A 25,528-nucleotide genomic window follows, 5' to 3' on the forward strand; every position below is an offset into this window, starting at 1 on the left:
AATTTTGATAGTAATGTCCTCTCATCTACATACACAAAAATCTCTGAGACCTTGAACCTTCCCTTCTTTCCCCCTTACTCTCCTTAAACACCTTCAGCATAAGACTCTGCTTCCCACTCTTCCCAATATCACCATTACTGAGACCATTTACCCTTAGTCCTGGATTCCTTTTTGTTTATTTTGTTTGATGACAAAGGGTCTCTACAGAGCCCTGGCTGTCCTGGAATGCACTACGTAGAACAGACTGGCCTTGAACTCACAGAAATCCACCTGCCTCTGCTTCCTTAGTGTTACATTAAACTTATGTGCCACCATACCCTGCTAATTCTAGATGTTTAAAGTCATTTCTGCACTTTTTCGCTCTTCCACCCACTCTATTCTTTTATTTCCTATTATTTATCCCATTCACTCTACATTTTCTTTTTTACTGTTTTAAATTTATTTTATGTAGCCGAGCGATGGCGGCGCACGCCTTTAATCCCAGCACTCGGGAGGCAGAGGCAGGCGGATCTCTGTGAGTTCGAGACCAGCCTGGTCTACAGAGCTAGTTCCAGGACAGGCTCCAAAGCCACAGAGAAATCCTGTCTCGAAAAACCAAAAAAAAAAAAAAAAAAAATTATTTTATGTGCATTGGTGTGAAGGTGTCAGATCCCCTGGAATTGGAGTTACTGATGGTTCTGAGCTGCGATGGGGGGTGCTAGAACTGAACGTGGGTCCTCTGGAAGAACAGTTAGTGCTCTTACCTGCTAAGCTATCTCTCCAGTCCTATACTCTATATTTTCCAATACCAATCATCCTAAATAACTCTTTCACCATGCCACTTCTCTGTTAAAAAAAAATTATCAGTGATGTCCCTGACCTGTAGAAGAAATACTAAATTTTCTGCTATCATTTGAAACTCCTTCAGTTTACCTAACTATATTATACTGCCTGTTCCCTTAGTAACCCTCTTTTCTAAGCAGCTCAATGTGTACCTTATTTCCTTAAATATGCCATATTCTTTCCCCTAGGTCTCACTGCCTTTTTCTGTTGCCTTCAGTTCCAAATATAGAACTCTCAGCTTCAGCACCATGTCTACCTGTACGCCACTATGCTTCCAGTCATGATAACAGACTAAACCTTTGAACTGTAAGTCAGCCCCAATTAATGTTTTTCTTTATAGGAATTGCCATGGTTAGACCAGGCTGGCAGTGGTGACACACTACTAGCACTTAGGAGGCACAGGCAGTCAGATCTCTAGAGTTCGAGGCCAGCCTGGTCTACTAGTGAGTTTTAGGACAGTCAGGGAAACCCTGTTAAAAAAAAAAAAAAAAAAAAGGTTGCCCTGGTCATGGTATCCCTTCACAGCAATAAAACCCTAAGACATAAGCCAAAAATAAAACAAAGCAAAAAAAACCACAAAAGCAACATACAAATAACATTCAGATTTAGGCAAATAAAGTCCCCTGTCCACCAAAGTTAACGGGTGAAAGCTATGATCAGGAGAGTTGACTCAAAGTCAGTAAGGATGATATGAATAACTGACAATAATTCCAAACTTAAGCAGAAATGACTTCAAGTCTGCACAAGTAATCCATAAGGGCTCTAAGAATCAAAAAACTCAGTGTTTATTAAATGTTGTCAACTAATCTTACCTTGCAAAAGCCTCCCTCAGGCATCATCTCTTGTCCCCTTTCTCCCTATATTTGCTCAATTTTTTTTTTTTGATAGGGTCTCCCTATGTAGTCCTGACTGGCCTAAAATGAAAGATATCTGACTGCCTCCAGCTCTCTAGTTCTGGAATTAAAGGCATTTGCCATCACACCAAGCTATATGCTGTATCTTTCTGGTAGCTCCTTACACATTTGGAACTGGAATCCTTTTGCCAAATATAGTAAATAAATTAAATAAAAAGAAAATGGAAACAATAGTAAATTTTTTTATTTATAAATGACTCAGGGAAATCATTAAGAAATTAACGGAAGGGGCCAGGCAGTGGTGGTGCTCGCCTTTAATCCCTGCACTCAAGAGACAGAGGCAAATCCAGCCTGACCTACAAGAGTTAGTTTCAGGACAGGCTCCAAAGCCACAAAAACACCATCTCAAAAAAACCAATAATAATAATAATAATAGAAGGGATTATTATAAACTAACCTTAAGAAGCAGTTCTGGGTTTATGTGTTATCTTATTTTCAAGTGGGCTAACCCTCCTTTCCCTATCAACAATCGGAAAAGGAGAAGGAGTTCTGAAAGTGAAGAGTGGGTCTGTCACAGGAGCAGCATGCTTAATCTCTGGCCTAGTAAGGATAACCTCTCCTAGAACTCTCTAGGAACTGATAATCAAGACCCTGCCCAGCTGGTGCCTGACACGAAGAAAGCAGCTTTCCCACGCAGAAGCACCCACTAGGAGACAGACATCTAAAGAACCAGATCCCAGCAGAAGCACCCACTAGGAGACATCTGAAGAATCAGGTCCCGGCCTTGGAATCTATGCAGGCATGGAGAAGATTAGTAAGATTTAAGAAATAGGAATTCATGAAAATAAGGATTATTTCTTCCTCCAATGGGATCATCAGAAATTGGGCTAGATTCACAAATTTGCAAAAAGATCATTAGATAGTAATGAAAAGCCAATAAAAGCATCAAAACCTTAACATTTTTAGTTCTACAACAACATGCATAGTTCTGGTTAGAAGGTGAGTTTCCCCAAAGCTCAAATCCATAAAATTAGAGCATAGAAGAAATGATGTAACACTATAACTTTATATTTGTACATTTTTATAATGTGCAAAATACATTCTCTGTTCTTGCAAAAATTTTAAGTAGATACAATGAGTATTAAATATGTCTCTATTTCAAATGGAAAAACTGAGGTTCAAAAAAAGTCATCTGCTTCCGGTCTCTTTGGCCTCGGCGGCAGAAGCAAGATGACGAAAGGAACGTCATCCTTCGGAAAGCTCGCAACAAGACGCACACGTTGTGCCGCTGCTGTGGCTCTAAGGCCCACCACCTTCAGAAGTCTACCTGTGGCAAATGCGGCTACCCTGCCAAGTGCAAGAGAAAGTATAACTGGAGTGCCAAGGCTAAGAGACGAAACACTACCGGGACTGGGCGGATTAGGCACCTAAAAATTGTCTACTGAAGATTCAGAAATGGATTCTGTGAAGGGACAACCCCTAAACCCAAAAGGGCAGCTGTTGCAGCATCCAGTTCATCTTGCTTGAGGATTTCAATCTGTCATAAATGTTCTGGTTTCCAAAATTAAAAAAAAAAGTTATCTGAATTACACTCAGTACAACTGTTGTGGCTACAAATCAACAGGTCTGTTTGTTTTCTGGCTCTCCTCCAATCTTTGTATAAGAGCTCTGCAAACTATATTGCTTATATACATGTTTATAGTCATTGACATTGTTAACTGCTATCATAAAACTCTGTGTCAACAGGAGATTAACAAACAACCCAGTGACTACTGGGCCACTGTACTTTACACTACACTGTCAACTCCATGAACAACTAGCAACCATTTAACAGTGAACTGTGAATTGATGAGCCCTAAAGAGATGCTGTGTAGCATGACGGTAAAGTCAGGCACAGGCCCCAGCTAGGATGTGTCATATATCCAAGATTTTCATCCAGCTCTAACTATGTTCTTGGCTTCCAGGGACCTAACATACAGAAGGGAAATTGTAAAAACCACAAACCTAGCTCCTAACAAATTGCTTCACAGCTAAGATCCCATTGCCCATGAACTCCCATAACTACTTAGAACACTTAGTTATACTCGAATGTATTTTCTGTTTCAATTGGTTACCAAGCTGTTTACTTAGGGAAGCAGATGTCTAAAGTGCTGCCAAACAGATATTTGAATTAGGTTTTCTAGTTCTTCCAAGCCTCAGACCCAAACAAGTCTGTCAATGAACACAGCTCTTCTGGTTCCTCTTGCTGTGCCAGTCTCAGCTTGGTATTGTCATTCTCACACTCATTCCACCCTTGAATGAACCATTTTTCCCACCACCCAAAATACTTGGTTACTTTTAGCTTCAACCCTGTGGTTTGGATCTTTATCCTAATTTGACATTTCTTAGTCCAATTTGGCATCTCAGCCATTTAAATTAGATTTTTATTTTTCATCCCCTCTCCTCCTAAACATAGACCCCTGGTAGAAATAAAAATACGGTGATGAAAAATCTATGTTATGGGCTGGAGAGATGGCTCAATAATTAAGAGCATCGACTGTTTTATACTTTTTCAAACCTGCTACTATTACAAAAAGAATAATAATAAATGATGCTGCACTCCATAAACTGTAAAGATCTGTATCAACAGATTACATTGCCAGGTTCTTTTCATTACCTTAACCTATAAACACATCTTCCCATGTATCTCCTGTACTCCTATCTCAGCCTGTTTCTTAGAAATACATTCTTTTTGGCTTTAGGATTTTGCTAAAGAATATTTTCCAGAAATTTCTGCATTTCCCAAAAGAAACCCTGGTTGACTTCATTAAAAGAAAAAGGTATCAATAATTTTATTGCCATTTTACCCAATATTAGCAGACAACCTTGAACTACCACCACACACACACACACACACACACACACACACACACACACACATACACACACTCATCCTCTGTGCTGGGAACTGAGTTTCTCTGTAGCTTTGGAGCCTGTCCTGGAACTTGCCCTATAAACCAGGCTGGCCTCAAACTCACAGAGATCTACCTGCCTCTGCCTCCAGAATGCTGGAATTAAAAACATGCACCACCACCGCCCAGCTTGAGTTTAAAATTGCTAATATTCTCCATGTTCTTCAGCTTCACTTTCCCCCAAGAATACAATCTTAAACATGATTCAAATTAATAAGCTTATCACAGTGTAGAAACTAATGGAATGAATTCACCAATGAATCTGTACATTTCTAAGCATGTGATATCTTGTCTTCCCACCAAGAAAAAAAAGCCCTTATATTGCTTATAAAGTTGTTTTGTCCAATACAACAGCCACAAGCCACATATGGCTATTTAATTTAATTAAAACTAAACAAAGTAGAAAATCCATTTGCCCAACAGCTGTATGCAGTCAGTGACTACCATACAGGTTAACAAAGATGTGGAGCGCCCTGTCCACAGAAACTTCATTGGCAGCACTTGGCAGAGGCTGCTGCTGAATACGGCTATTATGAGAATGGTCCCTACAAGACAGAATTGGGGTCACACTAACATTCTTTGTCCAGGAAATGAAGTTCGTTCTTCCAGCACAAGAAGCATGTTTAGAACACATTTAGGCGTCCACAGGTATCTGGGTCCTTACCCCAAACTCTTTCTCACTGGCCCCTGCACATGAGCTTGTTGTTCATGTGGGGCTGTTCAGAAACGCTGAGCTACTGCTGCTGCGCATTTTCTTTAAAAATAAAAAAAAAAATGAGGTTAATAATTTGTGTCCTCCATGCAACAGAACAATATTTAATGTTTTTCAAGTAAAAGGTGGAGCCTAAGAGCCAACAGCTCTTGTTACTATTACTTTCTAACAAATAATCCATTTCATAATCTTCATAATCACTGAAGCAGCAGCAGGCAGAGTTTTATTTAAAAAAAAAAAAAACAAGACTCTTTGCTTTTTGAGCTCTACGCAGGATTCGAAACTCTTCGGGACTCCCCCTGCTCCTTTTCCTGGAGTGATTCCCTAGGGCCTTCTTTTCACCCGCTGACTGCTCTCCATGCCAACAGTCCAGCTAGGAAAGCTCAGCTAGCTGCAGCAGTGTTGGCGAGCACACTCCACATAGGAAGACAGGAAGGAAAGTGAGGTCATTAGACTCAAGCCATGGGGGAGGGGACTCACTTCTGGTAAAAATGCTCCTTCCCAACACGGCTTTGAATACAAGTAAACTACAGCAAAGGGGAAGCCACACAATGAGACAGATTAATGTACTAAAAGTGTAAGAATGAATCCTAATCTGTTATTTCACCCAGTTCTGATTAATAATCAAACACTAGAGACAGCTTTCTAAACTAGTCTATTATAACATGGAGCAAAACACTCCCCCTATCCCCCAGGGAACCTAGAATTCCTAAAGGCAGGAAATAATCTGGGAGGGTATATCTAGCAGATCATAGGCCGAAAAACGTTCTAAAGCCTTATACTTTCTTGTAACTCTCAACAATTGATAGACAAGATTAAATGAGAAGAGATTGGCTAATAAGAAGACACACAGAGCCGGGCAGTGGTGGCGCACGCCTTTAATCCCAGCACTCGGGAGGCAGAGGCAGGCGGATCTCTGTGAGTTCGAGACCAGCCTGGTCTACAAGAGCTAGTTCCAGGACAGGCTCCAAAAACCATAGAGAAACCCTGTCTCGAAAAACCAAAAAAAAAAAAAAAAAAAAAAAAGAAGACACACAGAGAGAATGTCCTGGACAGACTTTCATCAAGTATATATGGTACTTGGGTACTACAATCACGACAAAGAGCACTAGACACCCACCAGACCACGTGGGACCCCATCCATACACTCTTCTCTGAAGGCATGGGATGATAAATGATACCAGACATGAGATGATTTCAACATCACATAAATTTAAATGTTAACAAATAGGAAATATTTTTCTAAAGCAGCACATGACTCTCAATAAAAAGAGACTCTCAAATACCCAAGCCAATAATGGGAAACAAATCGTTCAGCATTGCTCTTAAAATATGGTATATTGACACTTTAATTAATGAATTACCCTTCCTAATTATATTTTACATAACCAAATATGAATTTTTTTTCCTGAATATATACTCTAAGGCAGTTGAAGACCTTACAAGTTACAGATCAAAAATTTGATCTGACAAATAATCAATAAAAAGCAAAATAATTACATGAATATAGACTTCATAAGAAAAGAAAGAATGCCAGGTGGTGGTTGCAGTGTACGCCTTAAATCCCAGTACTCAGGAGGCAGAGGCAGGCAGATTTTTGTGAGTTCAAGGCCAGCCTGGTTTACAGAGTGAGTTCCAGGACAGGATTCAAAGCGATAGTGAAACCCTGTCTCGAAAAACAAAAGAGAGAGAGAGAGAGATGCCTACGCCAAGACCCATACTTGGCTGCTACATATCATTCACTACTTAACATTAGTGTAAAATGGACCAACATTATTCAAGCTTAGTATTAGAGTAGCCTTAGCTTCTCATATATTCCTCATTTGAAAACCTCTCCCCATCCAGGTGGTAGTGGTGCACACATTTAATCCCTCGGGAGGCAGAGGCAGGTGGATCTCTGTAAATTCGAGGCCAGCCTGGTCTACAAAAGCTAGTTCAGGACAGGCTCCAAAGCTACAGAAAAACCCTGTCTCAAAAAACCAAAAAAAGAAAACAGAAAAAAAAAAAAAACTCTCCCTAGTAAGTTTGGTAAAGCTCTACCAGAGTCACACATACCTGCCTGTTTGGGTGACCCGTGTCCTTGTTCTTCATGGTCTCATATCCAGATACCCGGGGACGTCGGCTCATCTGAAGGGCCACCAGGTCCTTCATGATAGAGTCTAATGCCTCCTGTTCATCTGCATTGAAAGAAAGCATGTAGGCTAAGATACTTCAATAAGGCACTGTTTCCACCAATTACACTTCTAATATTGAAGGGTGTAAAAGGACAGACACACCTGAGATGTAGTGGCACATGCCTATAATCCCCACACTTGAGCAGCAGAGGCAGAAGGATAACTACAAGAATGAGGCCAGTCAGGGCAATACAGCAAGACCATTTCAAAACACAACAACAAAACAAGACAGACCCTATAACTACAGTCACACAGTGATTAAGAAAAAGATAACTAAGGTCAGGCTATAGCAATATAAATTTTAATGTTTTCTTGACAGTCCTCCAGATTTCTGGCAATGCACTAGTTGGGACTGAGGGAGTAGTTTATTCAATGAGAGAGGAATTCAATCATGAAAAACTTGAAAAGTTGGAGTGAGAAACAGCACAGTACAATATAGATGGTTATTGAATGAAAATATAAATCCAGCAAGCTAATCCAGGGGCAGGGTTGGTCCTAGACCTACCTTTCCTTCTTTTTAAAGGCAGGGACTCACTATGTATGTAGCTGAGGCCAGAACATAACAGATATCTAAGTGGGATTTTTACAGTTGGCAACAACACCCAGCCAGACTTACTCTTAAAGCACTATGTGTGAAAGAGAACTTCTTCAAGGACCTCAGGTAGTTGCTTTGAAAACAACTGTTTTACAGGTCTAACCTTTACACACTGCTTCTAACTACCAATTTTACAGGCTAGTCAGCTTCAGATAGGGAAGTCAAAGGGTAGTTCTCCTGTTTTTCTTCCTTAACTGGCCAGAGCAATGTACTGTCTCTACCTTACTGGCTTTACTCTTTCTCTTAAATACTGTGGAATACTAGAGTTTGCACTTTCTGAAGACAAACTGTCCAAAACCCAGAATACAAACCAGCCTGACCCCAAGCTTTACAAAATTCTCCCAGAGATCTTTACCCATTCAAATAACACTTAAAGGCTGAAAATAATCTATCAGTTAATCTGGAAGAGAACATGTGGGTGAGTGTCACACTCCCCAAGTGACTCACTTGGGAACTTAGGGCACACCTTTAAAAAAAGCAAGTAAAAAAGCCTCCACCCAACGAGAGTGCCCATCTTCTGCCCTTCATTCTTGTCCCTTAAAAACATTAATACTCCATGGGAAGAAAGAATAGCATGAATCTGGCCTCTTGCCCAACAACACCTCTGAAGAAACATAGGAAAGGAAGTACCAAGATACTTATAAAGATATTTTTACTTATTTATTTTTATTTTATGTGCATTGGTGTTTTGCCTGAATGTATGTCTGTGTGAGGGTGTCAGATCTTGGAGTTATAAATAGTTGTGAGCTGCCAAGTGGGTGCTGGGAATTGAACCCAGGTCCTCTGGAAGAGTAGTCCGTGCTCTTAAATGCTGAGCCATGTCTCTGGCCCTATAAAGATACTTTTGACTGTCCAGAAAAGTAAAATTAAATTTAAAACTTGCAAGAAAAAAAATAAGATTAGGTTCCTCTAAAATTCCACTTTAAAATATATACAAAAATTATTAATCTACTACAATGGTCCAGGCCTTTTAACCCAAGCACTGAAAAGGCTAAAACAGGAAGTTCTTAACTTGGGAGACTAACCTGGACAACACAGCAAGACCCTGTCTCAAAAAAACATGAGAAATGAAGATGTTTTACACATATACTTCTAACGCTCAAGGATTAGAGACCTTCAATAAAATAATTCAGTAAAGGAGACAACTAATGAGTAAGTGGGTTCTTGTTAAAAGGACAAACATAAAATCAATCAACTATTTTATATTTTTCTAGCAATTTCTCTATGGCTTTTTAAAGAAAGACAACTTGGTGTAGAAATGTAGCTCAGAGCAGCTGAAGAGAATTTACTTGTTTTATTGTTTTTAATCTAATAACCAAAATTTAAAAACAAAAACCAAGCCAGGCATAGTGTCATACACCTTTAATTCCAGCACTAAGCAGCACAGCTTTGTGACTTTAAGGCCAGACTGGTCTATATAGTTCTAGGCCATCAAGGGCTACATAGTAAGAACCTGTTTTAGTAAAAAAAAAAAAAAAGAAAGAAAGAAAGAAAGAAAAAGGTATTTTTTTTTTTTTTTGGTTTTTCGAGACAGGGTTTCTCTGTGGTTTTGGAACCTGTCCTGGAACTAGCTCTTGTAGACCAGGCTGGTCTCGAACTCACAGAGATCCGCCTGCCTCTGCCTCCCGAGTGCTGGGATTAAAGGCGTGCGCCACCACCGCCCGGCAGAAAAAGGTATTTTTAAGGGCTGGAGAGATGGCTCAGTGGTTAAGAGCATTGCCCGCTCTTCCAAAGGTCCTGAGTTCAATTCCCAGCAACCACATGGTGGCTCACAACCATCTGAAATGAGATCTAATGCCCTCTTCTGGCCTGCAGGCAGACACACAGACAGAATATTATATACATAATCAAATAAATATTAAAAAAAAGAAGAAGAAGAACACTGGCTATTCCCTTTCTTGCAGAGGACCTGGATTTGATTCCCAGCATCTACAGACAGCTTACAACCATTTATAACTCCAGTTCCAGGGGAGCCAGTACCCTCTTCTGGCCTCCTCTAGGAGCAAGGCAAGTGGTGCACAGATATACATGCAAGCAAAACACCAATACACATAAAATAAAATAAATTTAAAAACAAACAAGAACAGAGGCTGGGGTATCCATGTGCAAGGCCCTAGATTCAATCAATCCCTAGCAACACACACACACACACACACACACCTCTAAAGCATAGTATCTAAACTATCTTAAAGGTGACAGACATAAGTAAGATCAGCACTAATAAACGTTATCTTAGACGCATCCAGTAAAAGTATTGAGAGCTTAATATACGTATGGAGGTTTGAGAAGGTTGGGTTTTTTTGTTTGTTTTGTTTTTGTGTAGAGGGGCTTGGTTTCGTTTTGGTTCAGTTTAGAGACAGTGTAGCCCTATGTAGCCCTAACTGGCCTGACACTTGCTATGTAGATCAGACTGGCCTCACAGAGGGGTCCAGTTGTCTCTACATCCCATGTCCAGCATGTATGAAGTTTTTACTATCAATGTTACCATGTGAAGAATTAAGAATGTCAGGGTAAGGTGCTAGTATTTAGTGGTATAATGTATTTCGGTACTTGCGCAGTATGTATAAGGCCCTACTTTCAATCTCTAGGCGAGAGGGGAAGGGAATATTAAGATTTGCTATTGTAAAGGCTGGTTTATCAAGTTGACAATTTTTTCCTCCAGGAAGCAAACCAATTTTCAGTGTTATTTGGTGTTCTTAGTACTAACAACATTCTAGGAGAATGGTCTGTCATTGCCTGAAATCTAGGACAATTGACCTAAGCGAAGCATGGTTATAAACTGAATTTTATGAGGTCAAACATAAAACTACTAAAAGCAGTGAAGTGTACAACTGATATTTCCAACTACAGACACAGAGACAAGTGAGCTGACTGGCTCTTTTAGGCACTGCACTCTAGACTGAGGACTAACTAAACCATGTGGGCTCCCATAGCAGCGACTCTTAAAATCGAGAGCTGTCTTAGAAAGCAACAGTAAAGAATATGAACTTTGAGTCAGAAACATCTGAATTTAAGGAATCTTTAAATAAATCATGTATTTTCCCTAAATCTCAATTTCCTCATTGTGCAAAATGGAGTAATAAAGATCATTTTACAGAATTACTAAGATAAAAACACAGAGAGATGAAGAAAAAAGACAACTTAGAAATTACTTCTCATGGTACTTAGTAATGCTTTAAAAATGCTGGCTGTTATTGTCATCAATATGAAAAGGTCAGTGGAAAAAGACTGGAAGGGCTACTTAACTTACCCTATGATTTAATTTATTCCTGAATTTTATTAATCATTAATAACCATTTGCTCAATATCTATCATGCATTATTCATTAGGAAGATTTTTTTAAAAAAAGAATTTATTTTTATATAAATGTTTTGCCTAAATGTATGTATATGCACCACATGTATGCATGCCTGGTGTCTACAGAGGCAAGAAGGAGGCAGTGGATTCCCTGAAACTGAAGTTATAGGTGGTTCTGAGCCAACATGTGGGTGCTGAGACCTGAACCTTTTGCGAGAGCAGCCAGTGCTCTTAATGGCTGAGTCACACCTCACTTTAGAACATTAAAAAAGCAGCCAGGAGTGGTGAAGCTCAACTTTAATTCCAGCACTTGGGAGAAACAAGCAGGCACATCTCTATGAGTTTGAAGTCAGTCAAATCTATATAGTGAGCTTCAGGGCAGCTAAAACTACATAGTGAAACCTTTATCTCAAGAAAAGGAGAAACTAAAAAAGAAAGAAAAGAAAAAAGAACAAAAAAGAAAAAATTTTTAAAGTTTAAAAAAAAAAACTCTTGGAGTAAAAGCATAAACAATCTGGGAGTGGTGGCACCGTCTTTAATCCAAGCAATGGAAGACAGAGGAAGGTAGACCTTTTGAGTTTGTGAGGCCAGTTAAGTCTCAATAAACAATTCCAGGCCAGTCACGACTACACAGTCTGTCTGAGACAGATACCCTGCCTCAAAAACAAACAAATAAATAAGTAAACTTTAAAAAAGAATAAACAAATACAATGTCATTTTTAAAAGCAGATTGAAGAAACAGGCATGTTGACACACACCTATAATTTCATCACTCAAGGGGCTGGAGAGATGGCTTAGCGGTTAAGAACACTGACTGCTCTACCAGAGGTCCTGAGTTCAATTCCCAGCCACCACATGGTGGCTCACAACCACCTGTAATGAGATCTGGTGCCCTCTTCTGGCCTGCAAGCAGGATACTGTATACATATTAAATAAACCTTTAAAAAAAAAAAAGAAAATTTCATCACTCAAGATAGTACCTCAGGTATGAGGCCAAACTGGGATAGAGTGAGACCCTATCTCAAAAAAATAAATAAAAATAAAACACAAACATATACACCCCAAAAGGCCAAACCAGGTAAGATGGCATATGCCTCCAAATTCAGCCCTAGAGAAACTGAAGCAGGAGGATCACAGCAAGTTCAAGGCCAGATTGGCTTATATAATAAGACCTGGACTTAAACAAACAAAGTAAGCTGGTATGGACAATATACAAACCAGTATACATAAATACAAATGTATGAAAATATTTTTTAAATGTGAGTAGCAAGAATTTATATATAGATAATTTCACATAATCATTAACAGATTAGATTCTTTCAGAAAAGCAAACTATTTTAGCTATGCCAGAAAGCTCACAAAGTGAGCTGAAAGAGAAAAAATAAATAAAAATTATCAAATAAAGGATAAAGATGGAAATAAATAAATAAGAAAGAAGCCAGGTAGTAGGCCCCTCAAAAAGCCAAAAGACGTTGGACAGTGGTGGTGCACGTCTTGAATCCCAGCAGGTGGGAGGCAGACGCAGGTAGATTTCTGTGAGTTCGAGGCCAGACAGACAGACGTAGCGAGTGCCAAGCAGGCTCCAAAGCTATACAAAGAAACCCTGTCTCAAAAACAAACAAACAAACAAACAAACAAAAAACCCAAAACCAATCAAACAAATAAAAAAAGAAATGAGGGTTATTTGTTGCATACCTACAATCCTAGCATTTGAGAGATAGAAAGAAGCAGGAGTTCAAGGTTATCCTCAGCTATATCGTAAGTTCCAGGCCAGCTAAGAATAAATGAGAATCTGTGGTGATGGCTCACTGGGTGAAGGCACTTGTTGCTTGAGTTGGATCTCTGGGACCCACACGGAGGAAGGTGAGAGCCATCTAAATCTCTACACACATGTACCATGGCACATGTGCCCTGCCAATCCACAAAAATGCACACGTAAGATAAATAAATATATGTTAAAAGAAAGGAATCTAAGAAGGGTATAATGTGTATTCAAAGAAAACAAGGAATTTATGAAACAAGGACCAGAGATCAAGCTTCAAAATGGAAGCACCGGCTGGCAAGATGGCTCAGCAGGGAAAGGGGCTTTGCCATCAAGCCTTACAAACTAAGTTTGATTCCTGGAACCCACATAGTGGTAGGAGAGAAATGACCTACACACATACACTGTGGCACATGTGCACATGTACCTGATGCACACACAAGAAGGAAGGGAGGGGGAGGGAGGTAGAGGCTCCGAAGAAATCACAAGCAAGTAGGTACCTGCAATTTTCAGCACCCTGTGCTTTTTCTTCTCTTCTTTCTGACTTATGGTGTGGGGCAATATACCCCCTTTCTGGCTCCAGTAGGAAGTTACTTTTCCACACTGAACTTCTATCTGAAAGGCCTGTAAGGTACTTCCCTTTTATGAGTTCTCTTGGTTAACCCAGAAAAATTAGAGGAAGTACCATGTCTTGTAATAAACATTATCATCCTACAAGGTATCTATTTACTACCCCACACACTCTCTTTTCCGCATTTACAAATCCACAAAGTAATATTTTGTTGGTGGTGGTTTTTTGAGACAGGATCTCTCTAGGTAGCCCTGGTTGTCCTGGAGCTTGCTATGTATACCAGGCTGGCTTCAAACTCAGAGATCAGCCTGCCTTTCTCCCAAGCACCGGGATTAAAGGAGTGTACCACCACACCCAGTCTAAAGTAATATTTTAATCTTTGTTTTCACTTAACTAATGATGTTATTTCTTCATCTTGCCAAGGCTCTGTCTTAGCTCTGCCAGGTCATCTGATCAGACTGCTCAACTCAAGAGAGCCCGTGTTTCAGAGTCCCTGCATCAGATTCTACTTTCTCTCCATGACAGTTCCATTTCATGTATGTCTACTGCCTCTATTCTGACCATATTCAGACAAAAACCATTATACACACAAAATATTGCTTCTTCAAGAACCTGAGTGAAGATTGGTGAGATGGAGTCTGTAAAGAGGAAGTCATGGAAGCCTAATGCTCAGATCCACAGTGAAAGGAAAGAACTGACTTCCAAAAGTTGTGTTTTGACGTGCACACACACACACACACACAAACACACACTAAAAAAAAAACTTTAAAGAGCATGGTCCAGCCAGGTATAGTGATGCACACCTATTGATCCCAGCACTCAGGAAATGGAGACAGAAGGATCAGGAGTTCATGGGCAAGTTTAGCGTGGGTCAAATGAGACCTAGTTTCAAAAAACACGCAGAAAATGGTTGAAGTCAAGAGTGGTGACTCACATCTGTAATCCATAGGAGGTAGGGGCAGGTGGATCTCTATGAATTTCAGGCCAGGTTGATTCACATAGCAAGTTCCAGGCCAGCCAGAGCTACAGGTTAAGGCCCTGTCTCAACCCCTCCTCAAAACTTTAAAGAAAATGTAATTTTTATAAAGAACAGTATTGAGCCAAGAAGTGGTAGTGCATGCCTTTAATCCCAGCACTGGGGAGATGCGCCTCTGCAGGAAGACCGCTCTGAGTTTAAGGCCAGCCTGGTCTATAGAGTAAGTTCCAGGACAGTCAGGGATACACAGAGAAACCCTATTTTGAAAAACTAGATAGATGGATAGATAGATAGATAGATAGATAGATAGATAGATAGATAGATAGATAGATAGATAGATAGATAGGCAGACAGACAGACAGACAGACAGACAGACAAACAGATAGATAAAAGCAGTATTGAAGTTTTGCTAAAGGTTAAATACTGATATTTATTGTTCTGTTACTAGGATATATAACAATCTACCAAAATTAACTAATGGATCTAAATTTTTAAATACACATTACAAAGTAAAGCACTACTTTCTCGTAAGACTCAATAGAATCACCATTTTACACCTTCATATGTGTATTCATTAAAAGATCCTGTGCATGTTCCTGTGGAGGTCAAAGGTTGGTATCAGGTATCTTCCTGTACATCTCTCCACCACAATTTGGGGACTGGAACTCATCTATGTGGCTAGGTTGGCTGGCCAACAAGCCCCAAGAATCCTCTTGTAGGCCTCCCCAGGCACAAACTACCATACCTGGCTTTCCAAATAGGTACTAGGGATTTGAACTCTGGTTCAAGCTTGCACAGCAAGTACAGAACAAACTAACTGTCAGCTCCTCTTCGCTGTATTTTAACATTTGATGGAACTAATTTAAAGAAAGTTTATGTGTATGTGTGTTGGTGTGTCATAACCCTTAAATTATAGAATTGGTCTCTTCTTGCAAACAATTATACACTTTTGGCAGAGCACCTACACTCACTTACTAGTGGAGCATACCTAATCTAAAACTCCAAAATCTGAAACAGACTAGGGATACTAATCTAGTAAGGTCTAGGCAAGTATTCCCAAATACTTTCAAAGGTGGGGGGGAGGCTACTGGTGAGATGGCTAAGTGGCTAGGAGCACTTGTTGCTGTTGCAGAGGACCTGAGTTCAATTCCCAGTACCAACGTGTTGGTTAAAAACCATTTGTAATTCGCCAGGCGGTGGTGGTGCATGCCTTTAACCCCAGCACTTGGGAGGCAGAGGCAGGTGGATGTTTATGAGCTCGAGGCCAGCCTGGTCTACAGCGTGAGTTCCAGAATAGTCAGGACTATTCCACAGAGAAACCCTATCTCAAAAAACCAGGGAAAAAAATCATCTGTAACTCTAGTTCCAGGGGATCTGATACCCTCTTTTGACCACTGACAGCATCAATAATACACATGGTACATATGCTGACATGTGGACAAAACACAAGTAAAACAACTAAGTCAAATAAAGTTTTAAACTACAAAACCTGAAACATTTCTGATTCTCAGTATAAGTCAGATCTTAAGGGTCTCACACATGCTAGAGGGCACTCTACCACTGAGCTATATCCCTAGCCCTGATCCTAAGCACTTTATTTAGATAAAGAATATTCTACCTAAATATGTTTGCACATTTCTGCTTCACCTTACCTCCCTGTAACCTCTTAGAACAGAATGATGCAGGTCCAGGGCTTAATACTACACCTGAATATAGGATGTTCTTGTCAAATGGGCAAACAAAACAGAAAAACTTGCACTCTCTGTATTTCCCTAAGTAATGTTTAGTTGAAAGCAAATTTACTTTTTACAAAAATAAAATCTAAAATCTTGTTTCAAAATCCAAAACTACAGCCAAGGCTACACAGAGAAACCCTGTTTCAGAAGAAAAAAAATTAAAACCAATTTTCTTTATTTTTTTCGTTTTGATTTTGAATCCTGGTCTCAAATAGCCCAAATAGGCTTCCCATTTGCTATTCAGTAAGAATGGCCTTGAACTTCTGATCTACCTCTACCTCCCAAGTGCTGAGAATGGAGGCACTACCATTAGGCCTACTACCAGTTACCATTCATTCTTTATCTTCCTTTATTCATTTATCCTTTATTTTGTGTGCATGTTTGTGCATATATATGAGTGTGTGGGAATGTGCACCTGTTCACGTACATGTGAAAAGCAGAACAAGACTCCAGGTGTCTTCTATCTTCCCCACCTTTCTGCCTTGAAATGGGGGTCTCTCACTGAACTGGAAGTACACCATTTAGGCTCGGCTGGCTAGCCAGGCAGGAAACTCAAGATCCACCTGTTGGGGTTACAGCTTTAAAGCCATTCTTGACTTTTAATGTGGACACTAGGAATTCAAACTTGGGAGTAAATGCTTGCAGAGCAAGTACTCTTATGCACTAAAGCCATCTTTCCTGCCCCCAATTCTCATTTTAAAAAATCTGGGCTGGAGAGATAGCTCTCAATGGTTAAGAGCCCTAGCTGTTCTTTCTTCTAAAGGACAGAGGTGCAATTCATATGCACTCATATGGCTGCTTACCACTGTCTGTTACCCCGGTTCCAGAGGCGACTCCATGGGCAGCAGGCACAGGTGTGTGTGGGAAACACATTACACATTAAAAAACAATTTTAAAAATATATAAAAATTCTACTCATGAGTCTTGTATAGATGGCCTCAGCTCCTGAGGGACTGGGGAGATTATTCAGTGGTTAAGAGCTCTTCCTGTTCTTCTAAAGAACTCGAGCTCAGCTTGTAGTACTCTTATCAGGCTGCTCATAACCTCGTGAAAACACAGTTTCAGTGGCTCTAACACTCTCTTTTGACATTCACATAAACACATACACATAAATAAAAATAAACCTTTAAAAAAGAACAAAAACAAAATCTATTCATAGTATAGGTGCTAATTTATTAAACTGATTCAGGGTTCTCTCAGAATAGTTGTTAATCTTGAGTCTATTACATGGGGATTAGATTGTAACCAAATGAGACTGTTCTTAGGTGTTTCCAAATGCCCTGGAACCCTAGAAACACAGACCTAGTTCTGTAAATTATAAGTATTTCAACTCTAAATCAAGCGATCAGCACAAACCAACCATCTTTAATCCTGTATCCAGTTCCCTAGATTCCTGTAATATTTCCAAATCCCATTTACCCCTTTTTTGTTTGTTTGTTTGAGACAGGGTTTCTCTGTGAAATAGTCCTGGTTATCCTAGAACTTGTTCCGTAGACCAGGCTGGCCTTGAACTCACAGAGATCCACTTGCCTCTGCCTCCCAAGTGCTGGGATTAGAGGAATGCACCATCACTGTCCAGTCCATTTGCCCATTTTTAATACATTCCATTAAGCTTCAGATTACATTTAGAAAAAGAGCAAATAAACACTAGCAAATAACTCCCAGGAATTATTAACAGTATTACTATAATTTTTGGAAGAAATTCTAGTATGTCCAAAAAAAAAAGTCCACCTCAATTTCAATAGTCACATAGTTTCAAAGCCAAAAACCAGCCAAACAAACAGACAGAAAAAGATTTCCTATTATTTACGAGGGTAAGTGTCATTTCCAGTTTCCACTAGATGTTTGCTGGGGCTAACAGACAATATAAAACCTGACATGTTTTCATTAACAAGTCAAGTTGTCAAACAGGCTCCAGTCTGGAGCATAGAACAGCTCAGGAAAACATGACTATAAATCAAAGCACCTGTAGGGCAGAGATGCAAATTAGTTCTAGCCCTTTAGTCACTGACTTGGAGTTTAAGAGTAGTGAAAACATTAAAAACTTTCTTTCATTACACGTTTGAGTTTGTTTATTAAGTTTTAGGTGCTGGGGAAGCAGAGGAAGAAGGATTACTACAAGTTCAAGGACAGCCTGGTCCACTTAGCACGGTTACAGGGTAGCTAGGGCTACACAGGGTGACCCTGTCTCAGAACAAAACAAAAAAAAAAAAAGAGAGAGAGAGAGAGAGAAAGAAAAGAAATTCAAGAGAGCCGGGCGGTGGTGGCGCACGCCTTTAATCCCAGCACTCGGGACGCAGAGGCAGGTGGATCTCTGTGAGTTCGAGGCCAGCCTGGTCTACAAAGGGAGTTCCAGGACAGGCTCCAAAGCCACAGAGAAACCCTGTCTGAAAAAACCAAAAAAAAAAAAAAAAGAAAAGAAAAGAAAAGAAATTCAAGAGAGAGCACAGGGGCTGGGCTGTGGTGGTGCACACCTTTAATCCCAGAATTTGGGAGACAGAGGCAAGCAGAACTCTGTGAGTTCGAGGCCAGTCTGGTCTACAAGAACTAGTTCCAGGACAGCTAGTACTATTACACAGAGAAACCCTGTCTCGGGGAGAGGGGGGCACAGGGATGCAAGTCAATGATAATGCACTTGCCTAGCATTAACAGGGCTAGGATTTGGTGCCCAGCCCTGGAAATTAAAACACACACACACACACGTAAAAAGTAACATGGGGGTCAAATAAGAAGATACCAAAGTCCCTATTCTTTTTTCTTTGGGACTTTGGGACTTTACCCACATAGTTTCCTTCCTCCCAGCATCACCTTTCCATATATTTAAACACTTACTGAAAACACTTCCAAATGTGAAAACAGGCTCTTACCTATTTTCATTTTAGATGATGAGATGTGACCCACATTATCCAGGCATTCACACTGGTTTTGCAAACAAAAAGTTACATGTGAGGTCTGTGCATGAAGCTTAAAACTCGCCCACAGACAAGAGGGAAAACTTACTAAACTATCACAATATAAATCCATAATTCAAAGATTTTGCTTCAGTACTGTAGCAGAAGATAAATGTTTGATGCCTGGGAGGCAAAAAGAATCCTCTGCCCTATTTATAATAAACACTCCATAAATACTTATTGTAATATATGTATTATAATTATTTATCTATTTGTGAAGCCTTACTGGGTTCCTTTTGTGTCTAATTCTCAGATGAGACCTCTGTAGAGAAAAAACAAACAAACCCTGAACAGGAAGGGAACAGAAAACCCAGCAAATGAACAAACCCTTTCCATACTGTATGAGGGGCACACTGGGGGAAAAGCAAATCATTTAAAATCAGAGTAAAGAGGCAGACCAAAACTGACTGAGTCAATGTGCCACTGTACCCCCACTTAACCGCCTACAAAAATGACTTGACCTTCCTATAGGGCAAAGCAAACACTAGCATTCCAGTTTCATCTGGGCCACTTCATAGAAGCACTGAATACTTCTCTGTAAAGGAGACTTTCACTAAATTTTACCCGTCTTACTTAGTACAATACTAAATATTTTGCAGAACCTGACTGAGACCAGAAACAAGAGCATCGCAACACCTGCCCCAACTGGAGAAGCAAAGCATATTTAAAATGTCACACGCTCCTTAGATGAGTCTTTTCGTAAAGTACCAAAATTACGCAAATATAATTCAGTTCAAATATTATGTGGAAGACATTAAAAGCTTTTCTTAGATTACATCTTCACAGCAGAACTGCAAATAGTGACAAAAAGGAAATGATTTCATAGTCATTCTTTTGTGTAGCGAATGCCTCTTTCAAAAGTTACATAGTTTCAGGGATAGCCCAGGATAAAAATAATAGCCATCGGATTTTTCCAAAAGTAGGGTTTGAGCTGTAACCCACAGCACCCATCATTCTTAACTTCCCGTAATCTGCGAGGAGCACAGATCACATTTCCCAAGCCCGCTTTTGCTAACAGGGTTCCGCGTCGAATCGTCTCGCAGTCCCGCATACCCTCCCCCCCCTCTGCGCAGGGGAGCGCACGGAGCTCGAGAGCAAAGCCCCGGGAACTCACAGGCCAGCCTGTGTGAGCAAAGGGAAGGAAATGACACAGGCAGGAAAAAAAAAAAAAGCAAATCAAGGAAAAGACACAACAGCAGCTGGGCCTGCACCAGGCTCCAGCCCCGGCCCCACACTGAGCTCCGGCTCCCCCACCCTCAAGCTCGCGGGCCAGCTCGCTGGGGACCGGAGTGGGCGGCCCCGCCGAGCACGGGCCTCGGTCCCGCAGACCCCTCCCCGGGATGCGCCGGCCGCGTGCCCAGAAAGAGAGCTGCCCAGTGGGTCTGGCCGGCAGGGCACCCCCGGAGGGTCCCAACAGCTAGACCCGCCGCCCGGGTAGCGGCGCCGCGAACGGGCGAGCCGTCCTCGGTCCCCAGCCCCGGGCCCGGCAGGCTGTCCATGCCTGTCAGGCGGCGGCCCAGGGTCCTCCTCCCCTCTGCCCGGGGCGGGGCGTCGCGAAGCAGCGCGGGTCCAGGCCGGGGCGGTGGCGGTACTCACCCATGGTGGCGATGGCGGCGGCGGCGGCTACAGTCCCGAAGTGTCACCTCCGCAGCCTGGGCTGCATGCCGGGGGAGCAGGCGGCGGGGACGGCAGCGGGCCTGGCTCCGCTCGGGGGCCGCGAGCTGCGCTGGCTGCGCTCGGGGCCCCCGCCGCCTCCCCAGGCTCCGGCTCCGGCCGCGGCCGGGCGCTGTGGCATGAGCAGGGTGGCCCGCTACATCCCCGGAGCTCCCCGGCTCGGCCCAGCCCGGCCTCGGCGGCGCCGCTCGGCCCGCCCGCCCGCCAGTCCCGAAGTCCAGAAGTCGCTCCGTCCGGCCACTGTTCTCCACCTCAGGAACGCTCCGAAAAACAAACCGCTGGGCGCGCAGCTAGCTTCGCTGTCCGTCACTCATGCCAGCGCCCGCCAATCCCAGGCAGCCGCTGGGCCTTGGCCCCACCCCCACTCATGCTGCCAGCCAATAACCGGGAGGGAGTCGAGTCCTCCCGCCCCTCCTCCGCTCGCTCCCAACACCCTCACTCTCCGCCGCCAGCTAATCACGACGAACCAATCCCGCCTACCCTCACAGGATGCCAATGGGCGAAGTCAGGACGATTTCCGAGGGCGGTCTAGAACCTGCCAATCACCGAGAGACAGCGCCCATCCTCTCGCTCCTAGCCAATCACGGACAGAGTGCTGAGCCCCGCCCCGGTGCATCGCGAGCTGGCGCCCTAGGCCTCTCTTGCCCAAGGTATGGGCTGCTCCAATCACAGCTCCGGCCTGAGGCTCCGCCCACAACCCCACCTCTTCTCAGTCGCGGAACCCGGGGCGAGCGCGCGGGCTGGCGCCGTTCCCCTCGGCGGCTGCTCTGCTCCTGGGTTTCGTGGAGGCGTTTTCTGTAGCGGCAGAGGCCCTCGGAAAACCGGAACCTTCGACCCTCCGATTGTCGGTTTCCCGCGACCTCGCCGTCCTGACGTGTCCCTCCCCTGCTGGTGCGAAGCGTCTGGCACGAGATGGGCGGGGAATTTTTGGCTCGGTGCTTCCAGGCTTGAGGCTACTGCGCTCCACGGTCCCTCTGGGCAGCCCACGGCTCCAGATGCCGCTGTTGCCTGCAGAATGGCGGTCTTGCTACTTCTCTCATTGCCCTCGGTCTCAGACCTTCGAGGCTACACCCATGGGTCCTGATTCCTCCATCCCCAAAGGCTAGAGAAGTGCTGGAATCTGGATCCCCACATTCTGAGTTCTGCTAGAGTTGCTTTTGGACAACAGTTTTGCTCTTAGAATTTTATAAAAGCGGGAGACGTTTTAAAAAGAAAAGTGCTGGAAAAGTAGAAAGAAACTCTCTACCCTGGAGATAGTTTTATCCATTTCTACCTAGATATACAACGTTTGACAGAAAAATAACCCCATATTGTTTTCTGGTGTGCTTACACTTTTATAAGTGTTTCCTGTGCCACTAAATATTGTCTCAAAACAGTTGTACTGGCTGTGTGATATTTCAAAAGAGCATTGTGATTAATTTTCCAACTCCCATTGCTTCAACAATTTATACACCGAGTTTTTGAATTCCAGCTCTACCCAGTTAATGTGGATTCCCTTTCTCTGGACACTGTTCTAGTGCCATATTTCAGATTACAGAATAATCTTCAGATGCCATTTTCATCTGCCATCTAGAAACCCTTAGGTGGTGGCTTTGCCTGGAGTGTCAAATCTCTTCAGTGTTTCAGACAACCCTCTTTTTCTTCTTCATTCCTACCCCTACCCCCATAATATTTAACTCTCTCTCCCTCTCTGTTGTTGAGACAAAGAGTCTTCTTCTAGGTAACTTACAGTGTCATGGGACTGCCATGTTGACTAATCTGGTCTGAAACACAGATCTGCCTGCCTCTGCCTCCCGAGTGCTGGGATTAAAGGCTTGTGCCACTGTGCCCAACTTGTTTTCCTTCAACAGACTTTCAAGTCTCGTGTTCTCTCACTTGATTAAGTCCCCAATTTACTGAAGTTCCTTATCTAGAATAATCTTTTCTTCTGGAAAGGAAAACATCAGCCATTTACTAGATGCCAGGCATGTAATCTCACTTAACGTCTCCAGTAGCTGACCTAAATAAGCTTCTTCCTTCTACCTTTCCTCCAAAGGCCTTCTTTGTAAATTTCATTTCCATTGTTTGTCTCCCAGCCACCAAAGCCAAAACCAAAAGCATCTCCATACTGCAGTTACCTTATGTGCTGAGGATTCCCTCCCAGGCAGGTCTTTGTTCCAGCTCCAGAAGTACTACTCTTGAGTATCCTACAGACACCTCAAATTCTACAGGTTCAAACTGAACCCATCACTTTCCTCTGCTGTTCCATATTTCCTGTTCATCTTCAGTTTCCCCAAAGAAGACACTGAGCAATCAGCTCTTCTCCATTTTCCTTCCCCAGCCACCAATCTTAATGCCTCTCTTCTATCCTAGCCCTACTAACCCAGTTTAAACCATCAAAATCTCTCTTTCTCTTTTTGGTTTTTCGAGACACGGTCTCTCTGTAGCTTTGGAGCCTGTACTGGCACTAGCTCTGTAAACCAGGCTGGCCTCAAACTCACAGAGATCCTCTTGAGTGCTGGGATTAAAGGTTTGCACCACCACCGCCCGGCTCCATCAAAATCTCTTAAAGTTGTGTTCACACCACAGTGATCTTTCTATCAGACACATGATCCTAGCAAACCCTATTTACACACTTATCCCATCAGTTTTAACATGAATCAAATGGGGCTGGAGAGATGGCTCAGTAGTAAGTGCTGGCTGCTCTTCCAGAGAACCCAGGTTCAGTTCCCAGCACCCACACTGGCTGGCTCACAACTGCCTGTCAATCTCGCTCCAAGGCATTGAACCTCCTCTAAACTCCACAGGCACCACGCATATATGTCATACATATACATACATTATTCAGGCACACACACATACCAATAAATAATTCCTCAAATAAATCTCAACTTTTCAATCTATCCCCGCCCCTCCCCACATAGTCCTGTGTGTACTATGTTCTTCTGTATTGAATGTTCTCCATTTCTGCTCCCATTCACATTCCTTCAGGGGAGAATTAAGTCCTCGGTTCTCCATCACTTCTTGAGGAAGCTTCCCCTACCTCTCAAATGGGGCTAAGGCCCTTTGATGTGCTCTCAGGGCACCTGGAACTTTCTTCATCCAAGCACTTATTCTGCTCTAATGTAACTGCAATTTGCAAAATAAGCAGAGAAACAGGAGCTGTCACGGGGGGGAGGGGCAGGGTCCAGTGGTAATGGTTCATTCACCCAGCATGTGCAAGACCTTGGGTTGGCGCCCCTAGCACTGGGGGGGGGGGCGTACAAGTGAGCAAGAAAGCAGTTGTCATTCAAATTGGCATGCCAACTACCTTTAAAAGTATATTCCTAATACCTGCTGGGTGTAGTAGGGCACATGTGCCTGTTATCCTAGCACTCAGTGGGCAAAGGCAGGAAGATTGCCTCACGATGAAGGCCCCTAGTTTACACAGCAAGGTCCACTCCTCAGGACCACATAACAGAGCATGACCCTATCTCAAAACAACAAAGTGTGTGAGTGTGTGTGTGTGTGTGTGTGTGTGTGTGTGTGTGTGTGTGTGTGTGTGTTGAATGTCAAATGGGGACACTCGTAATTGAATGCAATTTCCACAGTTATGCTTAGTCGTGTATTTTATCTTCTCTCTGGGGGTTGCTTTCTCCCCTCTCTTCATTACTACTGTGTGGAGCCTCCGAGCTGGGCCACGCCTTTCAAAGGCTGTCTCCCAGTTTTATACTGGCTGGCCTCTGGGTATCTGAGTCACACCCACTCCTAGTGCCAGGGCCTGAGAAAGTGCAGCCCAATTACATGCTAGCCGCACACTTTCATTCTTTTAAGAACATAGTGACAATGGGACACAGAAGTAACAATAAAAACAATAAATGGATTGTCTTAGGGGAAAGATCAATGGATTTGATTCACAAAAGAAAAATACCAGTAAACCTATCACCTGATTTATGAAAATTTTTTAAATTCAGAGATAGAGCAGGGTCCATTTTAGATTACCTGTTGAACCAGTTAGTTTACATGTCATCAAGGAACAATATGCATACCTTATAGAAGATTATTTCAAATATGATTTCTTAAAAATTACTGCTATTTTCTTTTTCTTTTCTTTTTTTTGTTTTTTTGGATTCCTTTTTTTTTTAAATTTATTATATATTCAACATTCCTTCCCTGTATGCTTGCATGCCAGAAGAGGGCACCAGATCTCATTATAGATGGCTGTGAGCCACCATGTGATTGCTGAAAATTGAACTCAGGACCTCTGGAAGAGCAGTTAGTGCTCTTAACCTCTGAGCCATCTCTCCAGGCCCCTGGTATTTTCTTCTAAATAAAATCCCAACACTTGAGAGGCAGAGACAGGTGGATCTTTGTGAGTTTGAGACCATCCTGGTCTACAGAGTGAGTTCCAGGACAGGCTCCAAAGCTACAGAGAAACCCTGTCTCAAAAAACCAAAAAAGAAAAAAAAATAGTATTCATTTTAAAACCACACTG

General features: G+C 42.3%; 1 protein-coding gene and 1 pseudogene across 1 annotated transcript in view; one reads left to right on the forward strand and one right to left on the reverse strand.

Moving 5' to 3' along the window:
• Positions 1-21,362, reverse strand: part of Map3k3 (mitogen-activated protein kinase kinase kinase 3) — a 90,984-nt gene extending 69,622 nt beyond the window's left edge. The window contains exons 1-2 of the mRNA XM_075990361.1: positions 20,998-21,362; positions 7,395-7,516 (exon numbers count right to left, since the gene is read on the reverse strand). Coding sequence (XP_075846476.1) covers positions 7,395-7,516; positions 20,998-21,001 — 126 coding nt within the window. The 5' untranslated portion in view covers positions 21,002-21,362. The remainder of the gene's footprint in view (positions 1-7,394; positions 7,517-20,997) is intronic.
• LOC142859533 (large ribosomal subunit protein eL37-like) lies at positions 2,888-3,244 on the forward strand (annotated as a pseudogene).
• Positions 21,363-25,528: the final 4,166 nt, after the last annotated feature.

The sequence above is a fragment of the Microtus pennsylvanicus genome, chromosome 11, assembly GCF_037038515.1.
Source record: "Microtus pennsylvanicus isolate mMicPen1 chromosome 11, mMicPen1.hap1, whole genome shotgun sequence".
Classification (NCBI taxonomy): domain Eukaryota; kingdom Metazoa; phylum Chordata; class Mammalia; order Rodentia; family Cricetidae; genus Microtus; species Microtus pennsylvanicus.